General features: G+C 41.0%; 1 protein-coding gene across 12 annotated transcripts in view; it reads left to right on the forward strand.

The window, feature by feature from the left end:
• The window catches only part of slit2 (slit homolog 2 (Drosophila)), a 116,614-nt gene that overhangs the window by 81,528 nt on the left and 14,094 nt on the right, over positions 1–20,992 (forward strand). For 3 of the 12 annotated variants that reach the window (XM_016671383.1, XM_007551905.2, XM_016671381.1), the window contains exons 5-26: positions 2,127–2,198; positions 2,984–3,055; positions 3,847–3,918; positions 4,086–4,249; positions 4,380–4,391; positions 4,613–4,751; positions 5,727–5,798; positions 5,968–6,039; positions 7,343–7,414; positions 7,666–7,809; positions 8,906–9,069; positions 9,429–9,452; positions 14,270–14,420; positions 14,548–14,622; positions 14,763–14,906; positions 16,255–16,398; positions 16,493–16,659; positions 16,739–16,871; positions 19,302–19,370; positions 19,708–19,779; positions 20,348–20,419; positions 20,550–20,621. In XM_016671383.1, the coding sequence (XP_016526869.1) occupies positions 2,127–2,198; positions 2,984–3,055; positions 3,847–3,918; positions 4,086–4,249; positions 4,380–4,391; positions 4,613–4,751; positions 5,727–5,798; positions 5,968–6,039; positions 7,343–7,414; positions 7,666–7,809; positions 8,906–9,069; positions 9,429–9,452; positions 14,270–14,420; positions 14,548–14,622; positions 14,763–14,906; positions 16,255–16,398; positions 16,493–16,659; positions 16,739–16,871; positions 19,302–19,370; positions 19,708–19,779; positions 20,348–20,419; positions 20,550–20,621 (2,178 nt within the window). Of the gene's footprint in view, positions 1–2,126; positions 2,199–2,772; positions 2,876–2,983; positions 3,056–3,846; positions 3,919–4,085; positions 4,250–4,379; positions 4,392–4,612; positions 4,752–5,726; positions 5,799–5,967; positions 6,040–7,342; positions 7,415–7,665; positions 7,810–8,905; positions 9,070–9,428; positions 9,453–11,434; positions 11,453–14,269; positions 14,421–14,547; positions 14,623–14,762; positions 14,907–16,254; positions 16,399–16,492; positions 16,660–16,738; positions 16,872–19,301; positions 19,371–19,707; positions 19,780–20,347; positions 20,420–20,549; positions 20,622–20,992 lie in introns of those variants that run through there. The other 9 variants (XM_016671382.1, XM_007551909.2, XM_007551906.2 and 6 more) reach the window with 6 other exon arrangements.

The following is a 20,992-nucleotide window of genomic DNA, read 5'->3' on the forward strand; positions in this document are numbered from 1 at the left end:
AGGCCAGATTCATTTGGAAAGATTTTTTTTTGTCACCTTGATAAAAATAAAAAAACATGCTTGAAAACTGTTTTTTAATTTCCTTAACTTACATTTGTCTGATAAGGAAATTTGTTTGATGATTTATAACATTTAGGAATGACAAAAAGGGGGACAAAAAGTCAGGGGGGAAAATACTTTAGCTTTTAAAATATGAGATACCAATATAAATATTTTTAAAATGGCTTAAACATTAATGTAGCAAAATAAAACTCATGAGATTCTGTAAGTTTAACCAGAAGTTAAACTGTGCTGTGCTGATCTACTCCCTTTTTACAAAACTCTTTGAAAGCGCCTCTGCGTTAATGTCAGTCTGAACGTTAAACTTGTTATGATTGCTTTAATCTCTGCTCCACAACATTTATCAGGGGTTTCAGTACATGTTTTTCTAACCCATGGAATAGACTTGAGAGTTCCAGTTTACAATGACTGAAAGGAGAGAAACAGAAAATGCTGCACTGAAATGCACAGATTTGAACATCTTTAATGCATATGGCTCAGTATTCAGGTGAAGCATTCATATTTTAACTTTCACTGAGTTCACTTCCTTTTAGTCCTTCTCAGTTGCAGTAAGACTGTAAGACTGCCTCAAAAGTTTTCAGAGATTTTTCATTTTTTTCTTCCAGATGTCTCCACTTTAAGTCAAACCTTCTGCAGTCTTAGAGCCTATGAAAGTATTCAGTTTTCTCTAAAAGGTTGAAGCAGAGAGAATTTTTTTTTTTTCCAATATTTTCTTGTCTTTATTCTTCACACAAAATCGCCACTTCAAATAAAGTTTGCAGCAGCAGGTGGAGAGCGGAGGAGGCAGGGGGACGATACCTGCAGTGCTGATTAACTGACCGCAAAGTTTGGAATCTGAGGAATGTGAACGGGGATTAGCTGGTAGCCGATTACCATTGTTGGAGGTCACAGACGAGGTCAAGAGCCGGAAGGTCAACGGTGAAAGGTCAGGTGGTCTGTCAGGAGATGACTGAATAATATCAGAGACACACAATCAAGATCTCTCCTTCGACATATTTAAATGTAATCTTAGCAGGACTTGGTTTGTTTTTGTGCTTTGAAGTGACGTTCTGTAATACATTGCTGTTTCTCTGGATCTCAGCCCCGTAGCCCTGTTTTCCCTCAGCATTAAATAACATCTCTAGTGTGGCTGCTTGAACACGGTTCTGGCAATATCATGCTACGTTTATCCCCAAAAGGAGCAACGATGCTAGAGAGTGTTTATGGGAAAATGGATGAGGCTGCACATTTTCTGAAAGGAAACCTGTTGGGGGCTGAAAAAGACTCAAGAACGAGTCCAAGGTAGATCGTCCAGCTGGACAGCAACCCCGAACATAAGCTGTTACAATGGCTCAGTCAAAGTCCAGACCTCAGTCCAAATGGGAATTTGTAGCAGCTCTTAAAATGTGGTTTTGAAACACTTACTGGATTCAATCAAACTGATACTGAGCTGTTTTGTATATAAGAATTAGAGCAGATTTCTAAAACAATCCAGGCCACTGATTGCAGTGCGGTTGTTTTAGTCTTAAAGACACCTGTTTCTGAGTGTAAATGCATGTTCTGAGTCATGCAGGCTGCAACTTAGTTAAAGTGGCTGAAAATTAAATCTGTGTAAACCCTAACGCTCCTGGTCACACGCGCTCACATTCATCACTTCCTCCTTAAAAGCAAGGGAGGGGAAACGGCGGCGAAGATTAGTGATCAGAGAAGAAGCAGGAGCCTGTGAGGGATGCGGAGGGCAGCAGTGCCCCCTACAGGCTGGATTTAAAGCCTCCTCTACCTGCCTCTCACTGCTAAAAGTGCACAGTTGAGTAGCAGCTGGCTGTAGAGACATGGACACTGTGAGATAAACAGAGACAGATGACTGTAGTTTGTGGAGTGAGGGGTCTCTGCGGAACGACCTCAATTTTGCCAATGATCTGTCTGGCTCTGAAGTTCCCCTGCTGCATTTTGGTGATTACATCAAGTGCTTGTGCTTCAAAGCAAGTGGCTCTGTGACAGCTTGACTTAGCTCCCTGCCAAATCATTTCACCGAAACCCTCCCCCCCCACTAACCCTTTTCCTCTCCTCTCTTTGTCTTTGTCCAGTGACCTGAGTGAAAACCAGATCCAGGGAATTCCAAGAAAAGCATTCAGAGGAGCTGTGGAAATCAAGAACCTGTAAGTGTGATTCCACCAACATCATGCTCCCTGTACATGCATCTGTGCACATCTGCACCTTCCTCCTCACCACGTCTGCTAATGTGCACAGCGCTCGCTCGGCCGTGCATCAATATTTCATTGTGTTAAATGTCATGTGCCTCCTGCTTGCCGTATTGGCTGGCACCTGCTGCGTGTCAGCAGCAGTGTGAGTCTGGGTGTGTGTGTGTGTGTGTGTGTGTGTGTGTGTGTGTGCGTGTGTGTGCGTGTGTGTTGCCTCGCTGGCATTTTGCTGTTTTCCGTCTTTGTTTTGCATTCATTCATAGTCATAATTTTTTTTTTCACTCATTGCACAGCGGTACTTCTATAAATATTGATTCATCCACCAATTCACTACTTCCTTGTTTTTTTTTAATCACCCGATCAGATTTTTTTTTTTAAAATGCCGTGCAATTATTGTAAAAGGACAGGGAATTATGTATGTGCGTCAGAATACCGGTGACAGCACATGATTTACAGTCCCTGTGTCTTAATTAAATTGTTTCAGCAAAGCTTTTGTGAGCAGAGAGAGAGAGAGGCAGAAAGTCGGCTGCCTACAAACTAAATGTCATATTAAAAAGAGCAGGAAACATGAATGGGGGCAAAGACAGTGACATTAGAACCAGCGAGAGCTCAGAAAGAAGAAGACGAGAGAAAAAGTCTGTTTTTGTTTATACTTGTAGACATCACAGTTGCTAAGACGTCTCTCTACCTGTTCAGCTCTTTTCTGGACTTTTTGTCTTATCTCTCTCTCTGTGTATTTGCAGACAGTTGGACTACAACCACATTAGCTGCATTGAAGATGGAGCTTTCAGAGCGTTACGTGACCTGGAAGTGCTGTGAGTACCTGCTTGTTGAGCCAGCTTACTATTTTTTTTTTTTACTATTTGTTTCAATTTCTATTTATTCCTTGCAGAAAACAGCAGAGGTTTTTTGATGAATAAGCAGCAAAGACACAGAGATACGGAGCAACTAATGGTCTCATTGACCTTTTGAACACTGCAGAGCCTCTGCAGCCCCTGGACAGAAACAATGTCCTATTGTTTCAGCTGTGGCATTAATGCGCCGCCACATTTAAAGAAGTTAGCCTTTTCTTGTGAATGTCAAGGCAAAGATTGCAATATTTAGAAGAACCAGATTTGGTTTGTCAAATATTTTCCATTTCTTCTGTCATAATAATTACAAGATAACGACTTTCTGCTATTTTTTCCTCTTACTCTTAATTGTCCACTTCTGGAGTCTTATTATCTGTGACGCAGAGGGTGAAACGGAGTGAAAAAGCAGTCGTCGTTTAAACTTTGGCAGACATGCAGAAAGCCTGTGGGGTCAGGACCATTTTGAATGACTGCATTAAATTCCAGTTGTTTGAAAGCAGTACATGAAGAAATAAGACCTGAGTTCATACATAGTGTCCACTTACCTATGCTTGACCTTATTACTAAATTTTTGTTAATTAAGTCTATAAAGTTATTGTTTTGCAGAGGTGATGGTGATATAGGGTCTGGAGAGTTCCTGAACTGCCTCCTAAACAACGGGCACGAACATTTGTTTTGCTGTGAGGATTTTGCCATGTCACTGCGTTCTAGATTGTCCATGAGTAATGTTGTGTTTTCTCCTCTTGTCTCTTTAGCACGCTGAACAACAACAACATCAGCCGGCTGTCTGTGGCCAGTTTCAACCACATGCCGAAGCTCAGGACTTTGTAAGTACCCAGCTTGCGATTTGAAGGGAGAGATTCCTCTCATCTGCGCACATTTATATTTTTTTTTGTACCCCGTCACACCTTTTATTTCTCCTCTCTCCATCCTGTGATCACCTTTCCCCTCCCCGTCTCTTCGCTGCTCTCCTCTCTTCCTCGCCTCTTCCCAGCCGCCTTCACTCCAACAACTTGCACTGCGACTGTCATGTGGCCTGGTTGTCCGAGTGGCTACGACAGCGCCCCCGCCTGGGCTTGTACACACAGTGCATGGCCCCTCCTCACTTGCGGGGGCACAACGTGGCTGAGGTGCAGAAGAAGGAGTTTGTGTGCACAGGTAGGTTGACCTTACCGTTTTACCGCCTCTTTGACTTCTTCCTCTTTTACACCGGAAAACCTTTTGCCTCTTCTTGTTTGCTTCGTTTTACTCTTTTTTTTTTCTTTTTTTTTTGCTCATGCTTGTCAAGATGCAGAAGAAGGTAAGTCTTCCTCCTGCTTTGCATGGCTTTGCTTGAATGCTGTGATTAAAAGTGACACCACAGAAAGACAAGGTCATATTTCGTTTCGTTTACTTTTTGAGACTTGCGGCAGTTTTTCCTCCCTGTACTCCTTATTCGTCTGCATCTTTTTCCCCTTTTGGGACTTGCATGAAACATAACCTTCTATCCACGGATAATGGTGCCTCCTTGTCTCTGTGTAGGTCATCAGTCGTCATCATCTTCCTCCTGCAGTGTGTTACAGTGCCCAGAGTCCTGCACCTGCAGTAACAACATTGTGGACTGCAGAGGAAAGGGTCTGACAGAAATACCCACCAACCTGCCTGAAACCATTACTGAGATGTAAGACATGCAGATAAAAGTGCACACACATCTGCTGCACTCCACACACACACACACACAAACACACACACACACACACACTGTGCTCATTCAGACACACTAGGTGCAGTGATATTTCTCCTGCTCTTTCATTGTGCGTCCCTCAATATCCCTTCTTTGTGTTCCACCACCTTTTTGTTTCACTGCCGCTGTTTGTCTTTGTGGGGGGAATAAAAGCACACATCTGTGAAATGAGAAAGCCTGGTCATGCAGCGCATTCCTGCTTAAGGAAACAGCAAGAGGGAAGAAAGAAGCAGGAAAAAGATTAATCTGAGCTCCAGGACGAGCTATATTACTACCTTGTCTTAGAATAAGAGAGGGTGACCATCTTAACTAAGTAGGAAAAAGAAGTTTTGTTTTAAAGTTCACTCTTGTAATTGTCTGGGTAGGCGGAAGTAATTAAAGTAGCTCTAAAAGTGATGTGATCTGTCACAGAGTGAAATCAGACTTTTAAAGCTGTAGTTGTGGACAAAATCATTAAGATCAGCAAATGCAGAGAAAGAAAGTTTAACTGATATTAAGTAATTATCCTCCACAGAAACCTATGTTCAGAGGAGAGAGTCACAGTCAAATGCTCTCTGTTTTTGTTTTTTCGTTTTTTAGTTTCATTCTGTTTCGTTCACACTTTGGCTCGTTTAGAGCCGACTGATGGACAGTCCGACTGGCACTTGATAAAACACAAACCAGATAGTCAAACGTGTGCGTCCGCTTGTGTGTTTGGATGCCCGTCTCTCTGCGAACGCGTTGAAGAGGGCAAAAGATCAGAGGCATGTGACAGACCGCGACTCTGCAGTCATCAAAGCGCCTTATCTGGAAAAGTTCCCCTCAAGCAGAGCCCCCGGGAGTGAGCGGCAGCCTGCAATACGGCATAGATAAGTGTGTGATAGGGGGAATGTTAATGTCTCCTCTCAATGGTCTGTGTGTGTTTGGTTCCAGACGACTGGAGCAGAACGCCATCAAGGTGATCCCAGCTGGGGCCTTTTCTCCTTATAAGAAGCTACGCAGAATGTGAGTAGATCAAAAGAGCCGCTTATGCTGCAGCCCATCCAGCACAAACCAAAAAACTTTATGTCGCTGCCACGTCTTTGATCTTTTCTCATTCTACTGATTATGATTTTAATTTTCTTGTTCATGTTTTTATTTATTCATCTTTATTTATTTTTTATTTTTTTTGCAGAGATTTAAGCAACAACCAGATCTCAGAATTAGCTTCAGACGCCTTCCAGGGTCTGCGATCCCTGAACTCTTTGTAAGTACTCCAAAACTACGAGTAAATAACTGTATAAATAAGTCTCACAGACATGTTGGCATGACATTGGTCACCATAAAATAAGGAAGAAAAATTGCATTTGAACAAAAAAGATAACAAATATATGAAATCCAAAAGAATATATTCTCTTATTTCTGAGTTATTTCCATAAAATAGATCAAATCAGGGTGTTTAAAGAGTCTCGGTTACATAAATTACCTTTAATGGTTGTTCTAGTTTTTCAGTTTTGTTTTGTTTTTCAGTATTATATTGTTGGTGTAAGGAAGAATCCGAGCTTCAATATGCATATGTGTTGCACATTCTTTGATAATCGCTGTTACATTGTTGTTTAATCTTTCTGTGATGTGAGTCTCTAATTGCACTCACTGCCTTTTCCAAGATGTTTTAAAAGGAGCTAAAGACGGTCTTATGAGAGTTGTTGAGTTATATTTCACTATAGAGTCACATTAAAGTGAAAACTGGCCAAAGTCAATAATTTATAAGTGCTTAACACCTGAATTAAAGCTCCTACCGACTCATCACACATTCACCAGAGACAGACCGGGACACACCTATTAATACTGACATAATACGTATTAAAGCTCTGAACGTTTGTTGTGTATTAGCAGGAGGGTGGAGAGGATGCGAGTGATTCATAGATTGTGTGTGTGTGTGTGTGTGTGTGTGTGTGTGTGTGTGTGTGTGTGTGTGTGTGTGTGTGAACAGAAAGTACACACTAATGTATCAGGCCTCTCAGGAAAATCCACTTAGCTCAGTGAAACATGGCTCACCTGTAGCACGTGTGTTCAGACCGCCAACAAACACCGCCTACCTGCAGATGACTGGTAGCTTATGGGTTGTAGTTGGGGGGGGGGAAGCTGTGGCAGCTGCAGCCCTGACCTGTTGCAGTTTCCACTGTCGTGGTTTTAAGCTGTTCTGGTTTAATACCTTTCACTGCACCTGAAGCCAAACTGGAAGTTATGATTATTCACACAGTCGTACACAGGAAGCGAGATGACAACACGACAACATGTGATTCACTTGAGTCGAAAGTGTTGGGTCAAAACCAGGCAGAGGTTCAGTGTTTTCTCACACTGCTTTATTTATTTTACTAATTTGTTGCTGTTAAAACTTCAGGGTTTTGTTTAAACTGCAAAACTGTTTGCGGGTTTTTTATAGATTGAAATCTTTATGTGAAAGTATTAATTCAAGATAGATAGATAGATTTCTCTAGCATTTGCTCATAAGTATTGACGTGAAGGATTTTATAATCTAATGTAAACGGTGTGTTTGTTTTCTCCAGGGTCCTCTATGGGAACAAAATCACTGAGATTTCCAAGGGACTCTTCGAAGGACTGTTCTCGCTGCAGCTATTGTGAGTACTCGCCACAAATGCGCACACACACCCACGCACTGTTTGGTTGATCTTTATGGTCACATCTGCATCTCATTGATATTCAGCTAAAAAGTGCTTACCTCAAGCATTGCCACCTGAGAGGAGACATCTTGACTAAAAGCCGTCATTAGTGACCCGCAGGATCTGAAAGATTTGTGCTGTAACGATAACGAGATTCTTTTCTACTTTCCTTTTTTTTTCTCCATCATTTTGTCCCTTCTTTGTTTCAGGTTGCTAAATGCTAACAAGATAGCATGTCTGCGGGTTGACGCATTTCAGGACCTTCACAACCTCAATCTGCTCTCTCTGTATGACAACAAGCTGCAGACCATTGCAAAGGGGACGTTCTCCTCACTAAGAGCAATACAAACACTGTATGTATCCTCACAAAGCACATGCTCCTGTGTTATGGAAGCATATTTGTCCCCATAAAGAGTCCTTTGTTGCTAATTTTGTGACACATAAAGGCTCCAGATCATATTTTCTTTTATGTCAAAGAAGAAAAACCTGAGTTAATTCATTGTGTAGTTTCCTAAATGAGGAACGGTAAACAAAGCTATCCAAACTAATCTTTGACAGATTCACTGTCCATGGTGCTGAAGTAGCAGACGGTTTATGGTTGTAGTTTTTGTCACTCTCTTGTATCTGTCACTTTGCCCCGTGTCCTTTACGTATCTATGTAAGCGACACATGCTCAGTTTTATTGTAAAAGTTTGAAATATAACCGCAAACTGCATGTTGTTGGGATAAAAACTTTTAAATCCCTTTTCTAGGATAACACTAAGCAGAAATTTACATTAAAAAAATAAAGTTTAAGCTGATTTTACCATTTTGAATTACAAAATCAAAATGAAAGATGAGAATATATTTTGTCTGAGTTGGGGTCATATGGAGCTCACATCACTTGTCACTCTTTAGATCTTGCATTCTTCCTTCTTTCATTCCTTCTGTTCTGCCATTTTTCAACCAGTCCCTTCTTCCTTCTTTGTATCCTGATTCAATTCCTTCATTGTGTCCATTTTTCTCTTGCTTCCCTCCCTCTTTTTGTTGTTTTCTACTTGCATTCCCTCTTCATGTCCTACCTTCAAGCCCACTGTTCACATATCTGCAATGAATTCATAGTGAGTGTTTGTATTTTATGCTTTAAAAGGCTGTGAAAGACTCAAAGGTTGAGTCTGGATACGTCAAAAGCTTAAGATTCATGTTATTTCTGAATGTCTCGTCCTCTCAGTAACACTCGCTCCTGTCTTTTGCAGTTAGTTGTACAATAATTAGTTGTAGCCACTTCACGCCACCCCCACCTGAAAGCACCAGAAGCCTTACTTTAACTTCCTTTTGTGCTTGTTGCTCTTCGCTCAGTGAATCATTAAAGAAAAATGTGGACTGCATGCATATATATGTTTGTGCATTGCTTCAACATCTTATTTCTGTATGTTTTGTGTTTCCATGTCTGTCCGTGTGGGGAATCAGTCATTTAGCTCAAAACCCATTTATCTGTGACTGCCATCTGAAGTGGCTGGCTGACTACCTGCAGGACAATCCCATTGAGACGAGCGGCGCCCGCTGCACCAGCCCTCGGCGGCTCGCCAACAAGCGGATCGGCCAAATCAAGAGCAAGAAGTTCCGCTGCTCAGGTACAAATCACTGGCACAGCACAAGGCTAATGCTCATAAAAAGCAATGTGCACACTGACGTGTGCCCTGAGGCTATTTCTTTCTGACAAACCAGAGATGGGCGCCAAGACATCCACACATAAAAAAAAGGAAAAGAAAACCAGCAGTCCTCCCCTCTGTTTTCATTCTGTGCATTCCTGCTGGGTTTTTCCCTCAGCCTCTCTCTACTAACCAGAAATTCCCTGACCTGAGCATTTTCTGGGCTCTTCTCAGTACTTCTACATTCACAAAGAGACGACTGTACACCATGAGCTTTCTATTCTACTCTGACTTTTCACTCTTGCTGATTTTCATCTCCCCGCTCTCTGTCTCTCCATTAGCCAGAGAGCAGTATTTCATCCCAGGTATTGTACGCCGAGCATGTGTGCGTGGGGGGATTTGCACTTTTTTCGTGACACGCTCACCCAGTGCAGTTTGCCTTGACTGACACCGTTTGAAGCCAGATCCTCTTTTCGACTTTTCGTTATGAGGTTTACCTATAAAGCACCGTGTCTAACCACACACAGGATAGTCGCACTCTGATACTTGCACCGGCTTTATGTTCGTCACCATAACCTCGACAAAGGGCCGATTAGTTAACTGTCTGATGGCCTGTTAAAGTTTACATTCTGAGGTTTCTTTGTACTCTGAGCATATACAGTTCTTGGCAAACATATTTTCACCCCTAAACTTTTTCATTTCTTGTCATATTACAAACACAAACTTGTGAAATGTAAAGTGCATGAAAAGGGCGGCATGCGTTTTCAGTCATTTTGTAATGCGACACCCCTAAATAAAGTCCAGTCCATCCAACTACCTTCAGACCCCCCTCTAATTAGTAAGTACAGTTAGTCCCTGTGTGCACAGCAATTAAAACAACTGTGCTTTGTTCTGGAGAGCATCAGAAGTCCTGTTTACAGTTTGTCATGAACCATTTAGGGGAACGGCAAACATGTGGAAGAAGCTACTCTGGTCCCTAGAGCCCAAAATTAAATGTTTGGCGAAACAAAACACAAGATGGGCAATGCTGGATATAGTCAAAGTAATGACCTAGTCAAAGTACAAAACTCATTCCAAGGAATTCCTGGCTCAGTATAAAAACTGCTGCTCACAGATTTTCTTCATCCAGTTGAACTGAACTTGAAGTGTTTTGCAAAAAAAAAAAAAAAAAAAAAAAAAAACAATAATAATAATAAAGATCTCTAGATGTGCAAAAGTGGTAGAGATTTACACCAAAGGACTTTAACTGCATGCATGTGTGTTTTCATCTGAAGACAAAAACACACCACACTTTTCAGGGTCTCATGTGTGAAAGATTATATTTTCTTTCCGCTTTTCAGTTACATGTTATTTTATGTTTCTCTGTCGTAGAAAGTCCTGATAAAATACTTTGAGGGTTGTGTTTGTAACATGACAAAATGTTTGTTTGTTTGTTTTTTTTTTTAAATAAAGCTAACGGAGTGATCAATGCTTTTAAAAAGCGCTGTAAACTTTCTCTCTTTCGTTTTTGGTTTTTGCCAGTCTAACGACAGCCGATGTGTTTGAGTGTGTCTGTGAGCATGTGTACATGTTTCTCTCACTGCAGAACATCAAAAGGTCACGCAGTCACCATGCTCAGAGGGGTGTTGGGAAATATGCAAATTTGACTTGCATATGAGATCAGTAGCAGGGCTAAAGGCGGTCATTACCACAGCCGCACACTAAAGCATCAGGGGTGTGTGTGGCGTAAGACAGCCTGCGTGTGTGTGTGTGTGTGTGTCTGTTTGTATGTGTGTGTGTGCGCGTGCATGTTTTTACTGCAGTCATTAACGCCAAAGCTCACCAGGAGGACAGAAGTTTCAAAGCCCAGATACCACATAGGGGGCAACACTGAATAATTTAACAACATGTGAGAGTGTAAAGTTGCATAAACATGCTCTGTTCTCTGGCGTAACCTTGATATCGCAGCTCAGATCAATGCATCTAATATCGCCGAGTTTAATTTGCAATATGTTCACGACTTACAGGTGCTCTGCACTCAGAGCGGTGGAAGTTTAATGTTCGCACAGTTGGCTCCTTCTTGAGGTTATGTGCACTTTCAATGTCACTTTCTCACAGGAAGGGGCTTAAACCTGTTTGGCTTCGAGAAAATCAGGAGAGATGTGTGCAGCCTGCATGACTGTCACCACTCACAACTCATTGCTTTGAATGAGTTACTCTGCCTGAGAGACAGAACCAGCACAAAACCCAGATGTTTTTTATTTCTTCTTCCTCTACACCGTTTTCCATCACTTCTCTTACTCCTCCGATATAAAAAAATGAGTCAAATCCCTTCTTCTTTTTCCTACTGCCTTTCTAACACACTCAGGAGTACACCATGTCAGCTGTAAGTAAGAAACGCACACAAAAATTACACACGGCTCTCCAAATCCCTCACCTCTTCTCCCAGAGCTAACCTGCAACCTTTGACCTTTCTGTGACTCCTCCTGTCTGATTACCAGGGATAATAAAATGAGATTATATTCCCATGTCTACATGTTGACACATTCATGTATTTTTCTTGTGTCTGTTTTTGTGAGACGGTGTCGGTGAGTGTGTGTTGTACCCAGAAGTCAGGGTTCTCTTGTACTGCTGCTGTAACTCTCCTCCCACTCTTCAATAGCTGCTTTGTTCCTTGTCCTATTGTTCTTGAAATGTAGACGCCTGTAGATGTTTTATTCTAACACCCTCTCTGCTTTTCTTTTGAGATCACTTTCCTGTGTTTTTAATAATCTCTCTTCCTCTGTTTTAATTTTTCATTTGAAATTTTCTGCTACAAAACAATAATACATTAACTTAATTTTTCTCCCGTTATTTTTTTCCCTTTCTAGTGTATTTCATTATTAAGACTTCTACTGTTCTCTTTCTTTGCTTCCTTTTCCGTTTTTTCTTATTTCCTCCCTTTGTGCTATCATCCCGTGTAGCTGTCCTTATTTTACCCTTTTCCATTTTCTTTACTTTATCCCTCATTCTGCTGCCCTTTACTCTGGTTTCTCTCCCAAGTACAGTGCCTTGCAAAAGCATGAATAATCAGTGAATGTCCTCACATTGTGTAGTTTATAAAACAAAATACATGAATGTTTGTTGTGCAAACAAACTTTTATGAACTTTATTGGAATCCATTTAACAGTCCAAGAGAGAGAAAGGCATAAGTGTGAAGTTGTAAAAGAAAAAAAGAGCAATGGCTCGCAGTTGTTGGCTTTATTTTTACAGAAGAAACTTTGAAAAGTGGAGCATGCATATGAATCCAGACCCCGGGGTCAAGACTTTGTAGAGCCACTTTGCACAATCACAGCTCCAAGAAACTTCATTCATTTTTTTCCATCAAAATAGATTAAGTTCAGTAAAAACAGAAGAAAAGCATCTGCAAACATTATTTTTTAAGTTTTTTGTTTTTTTTTAGTTTAGGTCTGGACTTTGACTGAGCCTTTTTAATACATGGTTGTTCATTAAACTAAATCTAGGGACTTAAGCTCCAACTCTCAAGGGTCAGTGTCCTGGTCCTCAGTACTTCTATAAGGCGGACATTTGACCCAGTCACAAAACGTTTGCAGCCTATAATTGTGTTTTTATCCAGCATTGCTGTGTATTTAGCCCCATCCATATTTTTACTAACTCTAAAAAATGTCCCTGTTCTTGCTGAGAAAACTATTCCCAGAGCATAACGACGTCACAATGTGTCACCATAGTGCTCACGATAAAGCCAGTTCATCTCCAACTCATTGGATTTTGCACACAGGCCGAACAGTAAAAATTTGTTTGCATCAATTCAATGTTTGTGTTGCCTTGCACATGATGCAAACCGCTAGCAGGACTTCCAGTGGCATTCTTTGGACAAAGTCTTTTCTTGTTGCCACTCTAAAGTCCAGATTTCTGCAGCGCTGCTCCAGAGTTTGTGTGCCCATCTTGGCTCTTCTCTCCTGCCCTGTCAGTTGATGTCTTGGTAGATTTGCAGTCTTTCCTATCTCAGGTGATGGACTCAGCAGTGCTCTGTGATATGCTCTAATCTTGGAAAATTTCTTTATTACCTTATTCTATGTAAAGCTTCATAGCTTTCTCCCTGACCTGTCTTCTTTGTTTCTTGGTGCTGATGATGCTGTTTGCTCTCTAACAAACTTTGGAGAACTTCAACAAACAGCTTCACTAACTAATGTTAAGTCACACAGTGCAGACCAGATTTCCCCTCTGTTGGTTGGATTGGATTTCATTTCAGATTAAACGGGGGTGAATGGAAATATAAGTTAGATTCTTTTTTAGATTTCTTATTGTAAAATCACAGCAATGTGTAACAGCAGGTATTAGTACTTTTGCAAGGCACTGTCCACTTTTTCAAATCCTGGCTCATCCTTCTCCGTTCTTCCTCCCTGTATTTGAAAGTTTTGGGAATCTGTTTAGAAAATCCCCTTTTCTTTCCCGTCTGACCCTCTTTCCCGCTAATCTGCTCCTTCGTCCGCCTCTGTCCCTCTGACCCCTGTGTTCCAGTGGAGGAGCAGTCAGTCGGCAGGTTGTTCCTTTGTGCTTGATCTAACCATGTGGCTGCCAGGTTCCTAAAGGGGAACATGGTTCTGTCAAGCACCATGGAACGGCGCTGCAAATCCCTGCAGCATGGCCGAGACTCAAGAGAAACCAAACTCCTGTCTCTGCCCGCCTGTGTGTTTATGCATGTGGTGTTTTTTTGGGGAGAATAGGGGGAAATATGTTCTGGAATCTGTATGAACATCCTTCCTCTGTGATCTCATTTTTGATGATGTTTGGTCTGGACTGTGGTTTCTTACCCTAATAGTCGGATTTTGGCCTGACAGAACAGAAAAGCTCCAAACTCTTTGTTCTGTTGTGGGTGCATGTGTGTCTCTGTGGTTATTTTCATAGACTGAGTATCCTTATTTGTGCAACATGGCTCCATTCTTCTAGATGATATACATGCACTTTCAGCATCTACAGATGCAAGATGTTGCATGTGATCACATTTTCTCTCTTTTTTTTTTTTTGACGTATTTAGTTTATAACAAAAACAGCTCTTTCTGTAACGGTTCAAAAGTCTTCCTTTCGAGCCACACCCTGAACCCTGGATATGCAGAGAGTTCTTTGACGGGGAACCACGTCAGGGTTTGCTTTCCCACACAGTAATGGTGTTCTTTAACATCTTGGCTGTGATTGTGATCAGGTAATGAGGATTACCGCAGCAAGCTTGGAGGTGACTGCTTCGCCGACCTGGCCTGCCCAGAGAAGTGCCGCTGTGAGGGCACAACGGTCGACTGCTCCAACCAGAAACTGACCAAAATCCCCGATCACATTCCTCAGTACACCACCGAGCTGTGAGTCACCCTTTGTTTCTCGACTTCAGTGTGATTAATAAAAAGAAACCTCATGTCGGCCTCCATGCCCTCTTTCTTGCCTTTTACTCATTATTTTGGATTCTCCTTTCACCTCATGTGTTTCCAGGCGTCTGAACAACAATGAGTTCACGGTGCTCGAGGCAACGGGGATCTTCAAGAAGTTGCCTCAGCTAAGGAAGATGTGAGTCAGAAATTGATGTCATAAAGTCATGTTCCAGTCAGGCAGAAAAAAAAAAACTATAACTATAAAAACATTGTATTTTCTTCCCTCTACGTTCATGCTGCTTCGCCTTTATCTCTGATTTCTACTGCCCCCTGCAGTAACCTGAGTAATAACCGTATCAGCGACATCGAGGAGGGGACTTTTGAAGGAGCTGTAGGGGTCAACGAGCTGATCCTGACCTCCAACAGACTGGAGAACATACACCACCGCATGCTGAAGGGACTCGGTGGCCTCCGCACACTGTGAGCAAACACACACATATAAATATATTGTCTAAGAGGACGACAACCAACTATGTGGTGTTTTATTGGATTTTTCTTGTAATAGACCAACACAAAATACTGCTCAGTTCTGAAGTGGAAGAAAAATCATACATGGTTTGCTCTTAAATTCATCCTCCTTAACTCAAATACCCAAAAATAAAATCCAGTCCCTTTTAATTGCATTTCATAGTCCCCTAATTATTAAATAGCATCCTGCTGTGCGTGATGCAACCTCAGCATTAGTCTAATTGTTCTGCGATGGTTTATTGGTGAACAATAGTGATGATGAAAACCAAGGAATGCAGCAGACAGAACGGGAGAAGCTCAAAGCAGGGTTAGCTTGTAAAACTATATCACTGAGTCCTTTGCAATCATTCATCCAGAAATGGAAAAACTATGGCACAGCTGCAAACCTACCAAAAAACGACCATTAATCAGAGAAGCAGCCAAGAGACCCATTGTGACTCTTGGAGTAGTTGCAGCGAAGGCAGCAGACGAACAGGACTATTACTTGTAGAGTTTAGCAATCTGGACATAATGGATGAGTGGCAGGAAGTAACCCACTTTTAAAGAAGACCATAACAAGCATTGTTTGCTGTTTGTAACAAGCAAAAACATAGCAGAAATGTAAAAAAAAGTGTGCTGGTCAACTAATTAAGTTAAACTTTCTTGTGTACCAGTAAAACATTATATATATACGAAAATGTGTAATGCACACCACCCTAAGCAAGTCATCTCTTTAGTAAAACATGGCAGAGGCAGCATCATGGTGTGGGGAAGTTGCGTTGGCCTATCATAGGCATCTGCAACATTTACAGCCTAAAGAGCCATTTTTACTCTCAGGCCAGCCACATAAAACTCATATAAGGCCTCAAATGTTACACAGTTTTTTGAAAAAAAAAAAAAGAAAACTTATAATTGTAGATAAATATCTTCTGATAGGAAATTTGTTGTCACTTTTAACATTAACATTAAATACCTATCATTAAGCATATTACTGTCACTTTTAGTGTCATTTGTGAAAATTCAACATAAATATTGTAAGAATAATGAACTGAAAACCTGAGTTTGTTGCTGCAGATCCTTGATGTGTCACATAAAATGTAAATAAAATACATTGAAGTTTGTTGTTGTTTCAGTATAGAAAACATATCAGAACATTCATGGGTTGTTTGTACCTTCACAGTCGAGTCCAACTAATATTCCTAAGCTTCCACACACTGATATTCTCTGCCCAAATGTGCAGTCTGTTTTTGTTTTTATTATTATTATTATTATTATTATTATTGCTCTAAATGTATTGATATGAATGTATTTGTGTGAGCAGTATGCTGAGGAGCAACAGGATCAGCTGTGTGAGTAACAGCAGCTTCGTGGGGTTGAGTTCTGTCAGACTCCTTTCTCTCTACGACAACCAGATCACCTCCATGAACCCCGGCGCCTTCGACACGCTGCACTCTCTCTCCACGCTGTGGGTACACATGGCAGCGTGACTCTCTCTGCCTTCTGCTCGGTGGCATCTGTTCATACGGTACTAACTTTTTTTTTTTTTTTTTTTTCCCAAGGAACCTTCTGGCCAATCCCTTCAACTGTAATTGCCACCTGGCCTGGCTCGGCGATTGGCTGAGAAGGAAACGCATCGTGACTGGGAATCCTCGCTGCCAAAACCCTTATTTCCTGAAGGAGATTCCCATCCAGGATGTGGCTGTTCAGGACTTTGCCTGTGAAGATGGTGAGGTGGAGCGACTTGTTCTTCATCATCGCTGTTTTTCTGCCATCTCTTTTGTAACGTTCCTCACTGAATACGACAGGAAACAACGAGAACAGCTGCTCTCCCGTTCTGAGGTGTCCGGCTGAGTGTTCCTGTCTGGACACCGTGGTGCGCTGCAGCAACAAAGGTCTCACCACGCTGCCCAAAGGCCTCCCGAAAGAGACCACTGAACTGTGAGTTACAAAAAGTTGCACAATGAAAATAGTAATACTAGCACAACCGTTTGAAAATGTCCGTCCATCGACTGTCTGAACTCGCTCATGGAGTCACAGGAGGGCTGTTGTCAATCTCTAAGTGTCTGGAAATATGAGAATGTTGAATGTTGAAACCTTTAGTAAAAATCTATCCTCATTTCCACTTTTATCTAAAATTAATCCAAAAAGTTTGGACTGAGACGAAAAGACCGAGAAAACAAGGTGCAAGAAAGTACATAACAATAGATTCAGTCAATCTGAAAGTGAATGCAGTGAAAAAGAAAAAAATATAAATTGATTCCTATCCATTTTTATATTTTAATGAGCATTACCCATTCATCGAACAAACATTATTCATTTGATAATATTAGATAAAAGATTAGACCAAAGTAGCTCCTGGCTGGAGGGTTTTGTTGTTGTTGTTGTTGTTTTTTTCCCATTTTCAATTTTTTGTGATCCTTACTGAATCCTATAGTAATGTTTTCACAGTTTTCTTCCAAGGCAGCAACTGATTGAAGCTCCACATGAAACAATAAACAGCAAAAACACACAGGATTGTAGAGGAGCAACCAAACATGCAGTCATGATTGCCAGTGTAGCCGTGGGGAAATCATGACTTAATACTGTGTGGAAGTTTTTGTTTTCTGCATATCAGTCTCTCGTTGTGACGAACATTTGGCCCTCCCTCCTTTAGATCACTGCTTCATATCAGTTTGATCAGGTTGACTGAAACCTGAGTGAAACCAGACTTTGACTGAACCATTGCATCACCCTGATTCTTTCCTACCCCCTGTTTCAAAGCTGTGGCTCCTGAGTTTGAGGTCATCGTCATGTTGACGACTCGGTTTTGGATGAGATTTTTCTGTTGGAGAGACGCCCGCTCCTCTGACTGCGGAGAAATTTAATTTATAAAGTTCATGGTCGACTAAAAGGTGCTCAGAGACTGCAGCAGCACAGCAGGCCCATACCATTACACTTCCCCCACCATGCACAGGTAGTGCCAGGTGTTTGGACTGTTATGTAATACATTATCGCCAAACGTCTCTACTTTACTCAGTTATAGGAAGGGCATTGCTTTGCAAGTTTCTGAGCAATGCACGATTCAACCTTTGGGTCAGTCCTTCTCGAACTTTTGCTTTTGGAAACACTGGAAGATGAACCTTAAATGTTTTTCACTTGGGAATAATATATGTCACTGAAGACTGATGGATGTCAAATTGTTTGGAATTGAACTTATGACCTTTATAGTTACCATCAATTATTTCTTTAAGTAAGTATTGACATAGTACACTTTTCCATGTGCCATGCTAATAAACTACAAGAGCTCCTGCTTTAATAGAGGAGGACACTCTAATAATGGTCAGTTAATCAAAAGTACTTGATTTGTACAAACCAGACTGAAACTTTCAGAAAAATGACTCTAAAATTATTTTGCTTGTTTATAAATCTCTGAACGGCTTACCACCAAAATACAATAAAGATCTGCTGCTATAGTTGATGTTGTTGTGTCGACCTTCCACACCTCTCAGGACTAAACATGGAGAAGCAGCATTCAGCGTCTAAGCACCACAAATCTGGAACAAACTTCCAGAAAACTGCAAAACAGCCGAAACACTGAGTTGCTTTAAATCAAGGCTTAAAAGACATTTTCCTTTACCTAGCAGTAGCTGGAACATTGATCAACATATTTGATGTGCATTGCTTGAGGTTTTTGAGGACGACATTTGACCAAATATAATGTTTATTGATTGTTTCATAATTGGTGATGGTATGATGCTCAAACCCAACATGGTAACTGCCTTGTTGCTGAAACAAATAAACTCGACTTGAGTTTTAAAACCTGTTCAAGTTGCATAGGAATATACAGGAGACAGCCATGAAACCTCTCTTCTCTTGACTTTAAGAGGAGTTTATTTGTGAATCTCAAGTAAATCCACCTCCTTTACTCCAGAAGAAAAGACTGTAGTAGCTCAAAAGAAAAAAAAAATAGGAACAAGAGTTAGTGGTATTTTTTAATATTTAACACATTCCTTTGTGGGAAACATTGCTCTCCAAATATTGACCAATATTTTAATATTACGGCTGGATCTGTAGCCATACAGTGACAGATATAGAACCTCACTTATGTTTCATTATGTGTCTGCAATAGAAAAAAAGGTGTGAGGCTGCAGTGGGAATATTACATTTCGGTGTTTATTATGGCTGTAACTGTAATGACTGTTCACACTGTTGGAAATAAGGAATTTCCCTTGTGGCTGTCATGTAATTTTATCCTTGTTTGGTTTTTCACTTTCAACCTTCCTTTTTAATTTTCCATATTTATCTTTATCTACTCTAATTTTGTATCGGAATCCCCTCAATGTGTTTTTTTTCTTCTTCTTCTTCTTCTTTCTTTCTTTGTGTGCGCAGATATTTGGACGGAAACCACTTCACTCAGGTTCCAGTGGAGCTCTCCAATTACAAACACTTAACGCTCATGTAAGTTTGACTAACATTAACTCGGCAAACAGAAAGTCATTAATCCACAAAGCAATCTATCGCAAACATAGATGGGGGGCCGTGATTGGGCTGATATTTCCTGCACTTTTAAAGACCAACACTAACAGACTGATGCTGTGTGAGATTTCTGCGTTGAATCTCATTGGGTTTGGCCCCAACGAGGGTGTAGCTGTCAGAACAAATGAAAACAAACAGCGATTATCTGCTGTTTACGATCTGTGCGCTGTGTGGATTCGTTTTCGCACGCGTGCCTCCGTGTGTGTGTGTGTGTGTGTGTGTGTGTGTGTGTTTTATGCATCTGTTGTTTCCTTTTCAGCGATTTGAGTAACAACCAGATCAGCACGTTGTCCAACCACAGCCTCAGTAACATGTCCGAACTGCTTACACTGTGAGTCTGGCTTCACATCTGTCCCTTTGCGATATGAGTGCAAGTGTGTGCGGATTCAGCATGAAAGTGTGTGTGTGTGTGTGTGTGTGTGTGTGTGTGTGTGTGTGTGTGTGTGTGTGTGTGCGTGTGCGTGTGTGCGCGTATTTGTTGTTCTTAAATGCTTAGGAAATTTTGAGCAGAAATGCAGTAAAATGCACTTTTTCTTAACCTTTGCTTGGACGCTACGTATCAGAGCCTCACATAAAACTGACACAAGTCTATTTATTAAACATCTGCCTGAAGAAGTTGAAAATGCATTTACAACAAAATAAGATTTATTGTAAAAGTTGTTTTCTCTTTCTTTAGGTTGCTTTTGCAATTAGAAAGTTGAAAGTTGGACTGGGTTCCAATGGGTTAATGTTGTTGGTCTCAGATAGCACAGAACATCTTCAGTGGTCTAGTGGAGTCAATTTGTTGATGGATCAGAACCAAAAAGGAAACCAACAAGCTCTTTCTGCATAAACACTGCAAGTCTTGCTGCAATCTAGCATATCCTGAACAGCTTCTTTGTTTACTTTTTTGTGTAAAGAATCCTGAGCTACAACCGCCTGCGGTGCATACCAGTGAGGGCGTTCGATGGGCTCAAGTCTTTGCGTTTGCTGTGAGTATCCGCATGCAACATGCTGTTGAACCAGCCGAGTGGTAAATATTTATTAAAGGCTTTCAGCATCTGGGTGTCTACATTTTTGTGACGTTTTTCCTCTCTGAACTTAAATCACTCGCTGTCTTAGATCTCTTCATGGTAACGACATATCGCTGATTCCGGAAGGAGCCTTTAAAGACCTGTCTTCGCTTTCTCATCTGTGAGTTTCATAGACACACTCACACGCTCACACACACGCACACACACACACACACACACACACACACACACAAACACACACACATGCACAACCTGTTCCTTGAGGTCAAGTTTAGATGTAAAGTAGTTGAGCAACAAATTAATTTATTCCTGTTTTGTTAATCTAGAAAAGTCTGACTCCAGTAATAACAAATCAGCACATCACCCTTTAAAACCCAATCAATAATTTAATTAATATTACTTATTCAGTATTCTATGACTGGGAGAAAAAAAAACTGATGCTGACATTTTGCTCTCGATTGCTGAAGATTAAAAATTAAAGTTCAAGTAAAGTTATACAAACCCTTATTATTACTATTTTTTAACAGTTTT

The sequence above is a fragment of the Poecilia formosa genome, unplaced genomic scaffold (assembly GCF_000485575.1).
Source record: "Poecilia formosa unplaced genomic scaffold, Poecilia_formosa-5.1.2 Scaffold44, whole genome shotgun sequence".
Classification (NCBI taxonomy): domain Eukaryota; kingdom Metazoa; phylum Chordata; class Actinopteri; order Cyprinodontiformes; family Poeciliidae; genus Poecilia; species Poecilia formosa.